The following is a 10398-nucleotide window of genomic DNA, read 5'->3' on the forward strand; positions in this document are numbered from 1 at the left end:
TCAATTCTATCAGCATATTTTTTTTTCTTTCTCTTTACTACCATTGCCCCAGACTAAGTCCTAATTATATCTTGCCTAAGTTGGAACAACAGTCTCAAAATGGATCACCTACCTCCAGGTCGTCTGTTTTAAGCCATCATTCATAGCATACCTGACAGAGTGATCAATCTAAAATAGAAATTTAATGACATTATTACCTCCCTAAATGTCACCTACCTCAAAGACTGCCTATCACCCACAGGACAAAATCCTGAACCTTTAACATAGCAATACCACATTACCTCCATTTTCTCTTTTGAAGAACAGCCACCATGCTAAGTGTAATTATATACATATGTTATATACGTAAAATATTATAATACCTTGATGTAATATTATTATTCCTATTTTACAGATTAAGTAGATGGTATTCGAAGCAACTTGCTCATAATCATCAAATCAGCAAAGGTAAAGTTGATAATTAGATCCAAATCTAATCAGATTCCCCAGTGGAATTTCCTCGAAGTAAAGGTCTACATCATTCCCTCTTTTGAATCACCAGCATTTAGCACATTGACTGGTACACATTTAGCTGTTAATTAAATATTAAACTGGACTGCCTGTTTTTAAAAAGAGAAATTATAACATGTCATTACAAAAAGTCATTCTGCTACTGAATGAAGAAGAAACAGAGATTCTAGAATTACATCACAGGTACTATAAATGGAAATAATGAACACTATGACTAAGTTTATAAAAAGTGTATCTCTTTATATATACTTAAATTTAAGTATCTTTCAAATTATGATATAATTTCCTTATTATCAACAGTAACTTTGAGATTCTTTTTATTTTTAAGTTGCTTTTTATTCTAATGTCTGATTTACTTTTAGATGAGCAAAAATAAGGTATTTGTAAATATTTGCACTAACAAGCTGTCTGCTAAAGGATACAGTGTACGTATGTATATATTGTATGCACATTTGTGTGTATATGTATAATACATATCTATACACACACATATTTAAGTTCAGAAATAGGTTACTTCAATACATTTAGTCTTCAATAGATGACTTCAATACATTGAGTTCATTCTTTAAACAAATTGATAGAAAGGATTAAAAGATCACCCGAAACTCTAAGACCCCTCAAAGAATTTCAATAATTATGAAAAAATGCAGTGGTGTGGCCAATCAATCTCTCAAGTTGCAACAAAATAAAACTTCAGATAGAAGGCTTATAAATGGTTGAAGAAAAATCAAATGGAAACATCTACAAATCGTAAACATAACTATGAGCTATGGCTGTTTAAAAGTTGGACTTTAAATAGTTTCACACCACTGGGCTAGGATAAAATATGTTCTGCTGGCATTTTCATCTGCCAAAATAGTCATTTGCAATTAAAAATTAAAACTGGCACCACTTTTTTGCAAGCAATAATCAAAAGGCAGCTTGCTTGCTATCATCCTTGTTTATAGTGTTTCTTATATCAAGACTTCATTCCATTTTGAAATATTCTCATGTTTCATTTCTTTTAGACCATAATATTCCCAAATACTAATATTTTAACACTTTCAACATTTTTAATTGTAATATGATCCTCAAATACTATAGCATTATTTAAATTTCTAAAAACAGATTGATTTGAAGGGTATATGGAGCACTTTATGTTACTATATTAGCAAGGTATAAAGTAGTATAACTTGTATAAGAGGTCTCTGCATTAAAGGAAATCAGTGATTTTTAAGAAATACAAAAGAAAAATAAAATGCAAAAATTCATTTATATAGACATAGACTTAATTCAGTATAGAATATATATATTATATATATTATATATTATATATATATAAATGTAATAAAGTCACTCATCAGGTCTGAGTCTTGACACAGGGAATGGCCCAGAAAGCAATTTCCATCTCCCATTAGGAAACCTGTAATATATTTTGGAGATTTGGAGTATCAGTAAGTGAATCAATCTGTATGCCTGGGGCATCTTCTATGGCAGACACTGTTCTGGGTGCTGGTGATATAGCAGAGAATAAGATGGAGAGAGCTCTTGACTTGAAGGAATTGGGTGGAGGTAGTCAATAAAGAGATTCTTCCTCCAAGCAGAGGGGTGATGTGTTCCAGTTAACTTTTTAGAAAGATCACTTTGGCAACATGTGGCACATAGACCTCACCAGGAATTAAGAGTATATTTGAAGTGGTCGATTAGGAGATGGCCCTGAAGCTCAGAGATAAGGCAGGGAAATGATAAAAAAAAAATCAGCTCACTTCTCATTACAAACACTTCTCTTTACGATAGCATTTTAGGTAATCCACAGTATCCTGCATCATCGTGGCTGGATCACACACACTATTGTGCTCATTTCACAGATAAAGATTTAGAGACCCAAAAGGGTGAAATGACTTATTCAAAGTCACAAAGCTAATGAGTGGGAAAGTTGAGAGCAAAGAAATTGGTCTACTTCCAGCCCTAAACCGTTCTTCTCTTAAATGAATCATCAGTATATTCCAAGAAAACCAAAAAGATTTGGTAGTTCCTTCAGCTTTGGTTCACTGTGAAACTCCTGTCTGGAAGAATTCCAAGGGAAATTATTTACTTACTAATTAGATAAACATTTATTGAGATCTACTAGATATAAGGCACCTTGCTACTGTGTTTCCCAGAAAATAAGACCTAGCTGGACAATCAGCTCTAATGTGTCTTTTGGAGCAAAAATTAATATAAGACCTGGTCTTGTTTTACTATAAGACTGGGTCTATAACATAACATAACATAACATAACATAACATAACATAACATAACATAACATAACATAATATAACATAATAACATAACATAACACCGAGTCTTATATTAATCTTTGCTCCAAAAGGTGCATTAGAGCTGATTGTCCATCTAGGTCTTATTTTTGGGGAAACACGGTAGGTGCTTGGGATTCAGAGATAAGTAGAATTTGTGTGTGGGGAGCTCACCTTCTGGTGGTGAGTACACAATGACAACCCAGTTGAACAAGCCCATAATGGTATTCCTACAGTGCCATGGAACCTGAGACAAGGGGTTCTGGCATGGGGAGACACGCCCAAGAAGAAGTGATCCTTGAATTGTGTTTTGAAGAAACAGTAGGAGCTGGACAGCCAATGTGGAAGAAGTGGGAAGAGTCCAAGAGAACAACATGAGCAAAGGCATGGCATGAGATACAGGCTGGGGCTCAGGGTATAAATTATCGATGAGGCAAGAAAGATGGGCAGAGGCCTAGTTATGAGAGGTCTTGTGAGCTGTTCCAAGGAATTTGGAGTTTAACTTCTACTGTCTCCACTTTCTGAACTCTTAACTTCCTCAATTCACGTACATCACATTTGTGACCCTCAACATTCCACTGCGGTTGCTGTAGCAAAGGCACTCAGTGACCTCCTTCATGACCAATCCAATGAAATCTTACATGATTTTTCTAGTCCCTTCTACAGCACTGGAAACTGAAGACTACAAACTTCTTTCTTTGCTTTTATGAAAATAAGGTCTCCTGGCTTTTTCCTTGGCCTTCGGGTTGCTCTGTCAGGCTTTTTTTGTAGACACCTACTCTTCCATTCACTTTTTGATGTCGGTGTTCCCCAGACTCTATCCTCTACCATGTCCTCATCTTACTCAGCATCTCTGGGCTATCTCACATTCTATTCATTGCTTTAACTACCACAACATTGCTAGAGGCTTCCAAATATAAATATCTAATCTAGATATTTAGATTAAGTTCTAGATTAATCTAATCTAGAACTTAATCTTTTATATTAAGTTCTAAATCTTTTAGAAAGCATTTATTCATTCAAAAATATTTTATTGAGTGCTCTTTATGTGCCAGAAATGGTTCTGGTTGAAAGAGACCAAGTGTACTTGGTCCACAATTGAGTTTTTACCACTTACAATCTCCACCTAAATGTCTTACAAATCTGAAACACAACAAGTCTAAATCTGAACTCATTATATTGCCCTGAAAGTGAGCTACTCATCCTTTGTCCCATATAATAGTCGTTTGGGGCACTTCCATTTCCCATATGATCCAAGTCAGAATCATCCTTCTCACACTACACATCAGACTGGTGGAAACAATCTGCCAGTTCTATCTACATAACATTTCTCTAACTAAACTCCTCCTTCTTGTCTCCACAGTTACTGCCTAAGTTCCTTAGGTAATCATCTCTCACCTTTCTAGAACAGTTCATGACACATAGTAGGTAGTCAACAGACATTCGTAGAATGAATTTATGGATAAAAGAATATAAGAATGAATGGAAAACTTAGACAAGTGCTATTATCTTTTTATAGGCCATACTGACTCCACTTTGCACTCTCCAACGTATTTACTGAACCAATCCAAGATCTTTCCAAAATTATATCATCCCTTTAACTATCACTATTCAATGACCACTACTGCCTACCAGATAAAGATCAGATTTCATGGCTAGCATCTGAGACCATCGAAGTTCAGACATGTGTGCCTTTTGTGCTACCTTCTTTTCTTGTGGCTATCCGCATCCTGCAAATACTTAACAGTACCTAGAATTACTGTATTGATTCACAATGCCATATTTTTTTCCCAAGCTCTTTTCTCTACCAGGATTACTCATTTCTTCTTGCTTTTCCCATCTGAAAATTAATTACTCATTTGTGAAAACAGCTCAAAACTCAGTTCCTCTTTGAAGCCTGTGCTGACCATTCTGCCTTCATCTCTCCTTCCCTCTCGTTTTCACATGCAACTTTGTACTTGTCTCTATCATAGCACCAATAACATTGGTTTACAGCTTGTTCACAAGCTTGTAGTCATTCCATTGTGGAATCTCTTCCCTCGTTGCTAATGGAGGCTTTTGCCTTATTAATTGGGGATTAGCACATAATGGACACTCAAATGTTTGCAGATGGATATATGAATGGTGAAGTCTCTTAATCAAGGGGATGATATGATAATTTTTGCATTTTTGGGAGATCACTATGGTGTCAAAACAGAGACCCAGAAAGCTGAGAACAGAAGCTAGATGATTAAGTAGGAGAATATTACACATAATCCAATGGAGAGACATTGAGAAACACAGATTGTGGCTGTCGCAAAGGAGAAAAGGGCATAGGTTTGAAAAAAATATTTATAAGTGAATAGACAGGATTTAACGATCATTTGAATGGCCAGCAGGAGCAAATATGAGAAAAATGAAGGCGTCAGGGATGATTTCCAGGTTCCTAGCTTGGGTGACTGGACTAGTTCTTCCAGTTTAAAATATCTAGAAATTCTGATCCATGGCGTTATACCAGACAAAGATACACTGGACAAAGTGATGAGTTAGATGTATCGGCCACGATGTTTCCCATGCTATTTCTCAGAACCACATTTGCTGCGTCAATGCAAATTTATATACGGAGTCCCATCACGTGTTCCCCTACTTCTACCATTATTCTTTTACACTTTTCCGAAAAAGAGGAATTAAAAACAGACAAACAACATTCCAAGAAATATGTCCTCATATTTGAATAGCTTGTCTACTGAACTGAAGAACAGCTGAAGTCAGGAAACAGGAAACAAAGCCGTCTAGTACATACTAAAGAACAGGAAGGGAATGAACTCTCCTAATCACCACTAATTTAAAAAGATGTGAAGAAAGTATTTGAAGTAGGTCATCTCTTGTTGTTGTCAGCCATCTCATCAGTAGGCTAGGATATATACACTTGACATCACATTTTATACCTTTAAAATATCATTATAATAGTGATTTTTGCATCTATAACAAATATTTTTCTTTATCTGAAACATAACTTTAAACATGCTTTTCTTGCTTCCTGGCAGTGAAAACATGGGTCTACCAAGTAAATCCATCCCCGAAGTACCTCATTAATCATGGTGCACTTGTTCTTGGCAAGAAGCTTAATGTGCTACAAAAACTATTATTAAAGTATGATTTGGGGATTCCCAGGCTGGCAGGGTATTAGTTAGTTATACCCCTCTAGAAATTGTTTTCTTCTAATTTCCTTTATCACTAATAGTCTTGTTAGACTCACAGCTCAAAGTAACTTTCCTTTATTAACTTGGTGTGTAAAGTCCAGCTATTCTAAAGCTTGTTTAAAATCATAAACAGCAACGGCCAAAGTGGCCTGTCCCCTAGGGTCGGCTGTAGTTGCACAATCTTCCCAGAAAATGATACTATTTATTCCCTCTTTGTGCTAATGTGGATGTAGCACCACTGTCTAATTACTCAAACATTACAATTTCAGACTCTAAAAATGTATAACACAAAACTTCACATTAGCACATTGTATAGACAAATACATAATTTATTTCATATTTACCACTAAAGAAATTATAGACTGACTATTAAGCCTGATGAATAGAGAATTATTCAAACTTGAACCTCTTGAAGAAATCATGTGTCAAAATTTAGAAGTTCTGTAAGGCCATAAAAACCTGTTAAACACAAATATATTGAAAAAAAAAATGTTGCATTACAATCCCTCATTCAGGTTCAAGGGCAACACATAAGACATAAAGTAAGAGCATCAACCAACTTTGTTTTTAATCTTCTCTGAATAGGCAACGCATAATTTACCCAAAATTAAAGGCCATAAATGGCATCATATTGTACGTTCAAAGCGATAAGTATTTTAATCATACTCTTGTAAAAATATGTCATTATCCATACAGTATATATTTTGCTGCCAAACTGAGCACAGATCATTATCGCCAAATGTTTTAGAACATCTTGATAGGTCAAAATAATTTATCAGGCTCACTAGGTAGTAGGATTAATTATGTATCAACTCAGAGTGGATTAACATGAAAAGTATCAGTAATGTTTCTCTAAATCTATCATTTGTTACAGTAACCACATCTAAATTAATGTGAATCTTACATAAGTGAATAATAAAAGTTATACCTTTTGATGTAATAATAATGCAACACAACGTTCTCCTTGTGTCCATTGTAAGATGGAAAGTTGGCTGCAATATTCCAGCTAATGTTACATGTTCACATCAATCTGGGACTGTAAAATTTTCCAGACACCAGAGCCCCACAGATTTTAGACTCCACCAATTTCCTGACTCCTACGTGGTCAAATTCCAGGTTCACCTATTTACAAAACCAGCCCCTTCTTCCATGTTATTTCAAAAAATGTTTCTGGTGTTGCCAATCTTCTATCCCAGGTGAGAGCTATGTTTGCACGGCATGCCTCATTTCTGAAAGAAATCTAGTTCATGTGGTCAAAACCGATTTACTAGGAAAAGTGTCAGTGACTGTAACTTTCTCTACCGGTCTCCTAGGGCTGGTGTCTTTATATTTCATTTTTAACATTAAAAAGGCAGAGAAAATAACTAAAAAGAGAAAAAGAGAAGAAAAAAAGAAAGACTTAAAGAGGGTGCAATGGCATAAAAATTGCCTTAAAATGTCCAGATAAACCTAACTCTACCAGGGGACTGAATGAATGGACGTTGTGGGAAAAACAGTAGTAAACTTTAAATCCACTGAAAGGTTTTAAATGCCTAAGGGGAAAATAAACATTTGCTTCCAATCATTTTCTCATTAAGTATTCCGTGCTAGATGGGGAAGGCTTACTTAACACACACACACACTTTGACTCAGCGCCACAAATGCCTACTTAACCCTCTGCCTTGATCCCTGTCCTGGGCGGCTCGTTTGCGCTTCTCCTATGGCACTTCTGCCCGGGCTCCTGCGACCCAGACACCCACTGGCCTCTGCCACTACGCGGGAGCATCACCGCGCTCGGCCCTGCTCGCCGCGTCGAGACCCTGCCACTTCTGTGGCAGGAAGGGCTACATGCAGTGACAGATTTTCCGTTGGTGGTGGCTGGGTTGGTGGCGAGGCGTGTTTCCGGGCGCACTTAAAATCGAGCTGCTCTCCTCACCAAGCAGCAGCTTCCCCAGCTCTGCCCCCACGACTGAGGACCCACCCTCTGTTTCTCCATTCTCCATCCTGACCTACCTACCCTGCCATCACCTCCGAACCTCGCCAGTAAACTCGCACGAGCCTCACACGGGCGCAACGTCCTCCCTTTGCCATTTCCCAGCTCCCCGGCGCCGGGCTGGGTTGAAGTTTACGTATCTCGGGACCTAATCGCTCCCCATTATCCGCGCAGCTTCGGTCCCAAGTCTGCCTGGCTCCCGCCTTCGGTGCCTAAAGCTACCGGACAGCTCATGAAGTGTGCTCGGGGAGAAGGTTCAGCCTGTAGAGGTGGGAGATGCGGGGTTGAAGGAGGTGGAAGGTTCTACGAGGAGGACCCTAAACACGTGCAAAGAAATCAAAGCCACCACGTGTGCGCGCGAGTGTGTGTGTGTGTGTGTGTGTGTGTGCACGCGTGCGCGCCGAGCCAGGGCGTGGGCACGGAGCGCGTCCCAGGGGGCCAGGCACACTGGCCCCCCGAGGCCGGCGTGGCCGGGGGCGCGAGCGGGGCGCGCGGGGGCGCGGGTACTCACACGAACGCGTGGTAGACGAACGCCCAGCCGCGGGGTCTCTCCAGCACGTTGTACAGGTAGTTCTGCACCCGCCGGTACTTGACGTTGCGCCGGCAGCTCTGGCTACTGGTGTAGGAGAGCGGTTTCCCCAGCAGGCTCATCCGGGCCCCCTGCTTGCCCCGGCGGCTCTCCCTCAGGCCGCCGCCGCCGCCGCCCAGCGCCGCCGCGCGGGTGCCTAAGAGCAGCAGGCCGTCGCCCCTGGCGGCCGCCGAGTTCAGCAGCACCCTGCCCCGGCCCGACTCCACATCCTTCATGCCGCTGCCCAGGCGCCCCCCGCCCGCCGCCGCCGCCGCGCCGCTCTTCACCCAGAGCCCAGCGGCGCCGCCCTCCTCTCCCGCGTGGTGGCGGGGCATGGCATCACCACGGGCACCGCGAGGGGGGCGCCAGTGCCTGCGGCGGGGTCAGCGGCCTCATGCGCGCTGGCGGCTTTCAAGGAGGAAGGCGCGGCGGACCCGGCGCCCGCCGGCCCGCGACCTCCGAGTGGCGGGTGGGAAAGCGAGCAGCTTAGCACACCATCGGGGCTTCGCGGCTGGGGCGGAGCGGGGCGTGCGGAGGAGGCAGAGGACTCCCAATTGCGAGCAGCCGTTAGCTTTGAATTCGAAAGCAGGACCTGTTTGAGGCGTCACTTTGAGAAGGTTTTTCTTGCTTCCTCTGTCTGATTCCCGCGGCTACCACTCCCTCCATCCGAAGTGCCCCCGGGGCTGAAACGGGGCGTGCTGGGCGCTCCGAGGCGCGCTCCCACGCGCGCACACCCAGCCCCAGGCTCCCCCTTTCTTCTCGTCCTCCACTCTCCACGCTCAGTGGCGGCTGCCCCCTTCCCGGGAGGGGACAGGGCTCGGAAGCCCCTCTCCAGGCGCGAGGTTGGTTTGGTTCTTTCTGGGGCTTTGGAGCTGTCCCGAAGGTGAGTCGGCCTCGCGCCCTGAGTAAAACCTGGAGATGCGGGTGGCTGCTCTCTCCCGCCGCTAGGCTGCCGCGCCAGCTCCTGCCATCCTTCTGCGAGGGGTGTGTGAGCGGGAACGGCCCTGCCCTGCCCTGCAGGTACCAATCAGTCCCCGAGCCGGCGCGCGGGGCGACGCTTGGTCGTGGCCCTCGGTCCCCGCACAGCTGTGGAGTCCTGGGCAGTGCAGTGTGCAGATGCACAGAACACCACTGCTGGGACCGCGAGGCGGGGACCCGGCATCTCCCCGCCGCTTACTCCAGCTTGCGGGCTGCGACTTTCCCTCCCAGCGTCAGACGGCAAGCCTTCGAGTAACTGGCCATCCTTCCCAGTCCGGGGGGTGGAGTATGGGGAGGGCGTAAAAACTCCAAAGTGGCTCCTTCGCGGTGAACGAGTTGCCCGGGGGCTCTGCCTGACAGCGGCTCAAAGCATGGGAAAACGAACCCTGTTGCCTCCGTCAAGAAATTTCCATTTAAGTCCGAGAAAATCATAAAACTGCGAAGTCTGGGCAGTGACGGTGGCCCCAGTGCCTGGGAGAGAAATCCTGGAGGGTGGAGAGCCCAGGACAATGGCTTCTCAGAGTCGTCACCCTACCCCTGTATTCTATAACTTACACGGTGAGAGATGTGTCGCCAGTTAAGACTGGCTGGGTCCCCCACACGTCTGACACTCTGGAGGCCCAAAGCCCCCGCCCTTGGTGAGGAGGGGGGGGACAGTGCCACAGGCTGCGGCCTCTGGCCTTCAGCAACCCTGTGTTACAAAGCATAAGAGTTAAACATCACAGTCAGCGTGGGGAAACTGAAAGGAAGCCAGGCTTGGGAACTTCTTCCAACAGAGCAGACTTCTCCCCCACCACCTCCCCCCTGAGCTCCCTCCCCCCCCCCATAAAAAAGTATGAAAGAAAATGATCACTAAGTTAAACAGAAGGAAGAACTAAACTCTCACTACAAAACCATAGCGCATCGTTGTAA

The 10398-nt window shown here is 43.2% G+C and overlaps 1 protein-coding gene across 2 annotated transcripts in view; it reads right to left on the reverse strand.

The window, feature by feature from the left end:
- The window catches only part of KCNQ5 (potassium voltage-gated channel subfamily Q member 5), a 534612-nt gene extending 524595 nt beyond the window's left edge, over positions 1–10017 (reverse strand). Inside the window, exon 1 of one of the 2 annotated variants that reach the window (XM_081041006.1) lies at positions 8452–10017. In XM_081041006.1, coding sequence (XP_080897132.1) covers positions 8452–8843 — 392 coding nt within the window. In that variant the 5' untranslated portion in view covers positions 8844–10017. The remainder of the gene's footprint in view (positions 1–8451) is intronic. The other variant, XM_081041007.1, reaches the window with a different exon arrangement.
- Between the last annotated feature and the right edge of the window lie 381 nt (positions 10018–10398).

Source organism: Rhinolophus hipposideros (assembly GCF_964194185.1).
Source record: "Rhinolophus hipposideros genome assembly, chromosome: 3".
NCBI lineage: Eukaryota > Metazoa > Chordata > Mammalia > Chiroptera > Rhinolophidae > Rhinolophus > Rhinolophus hipposideros.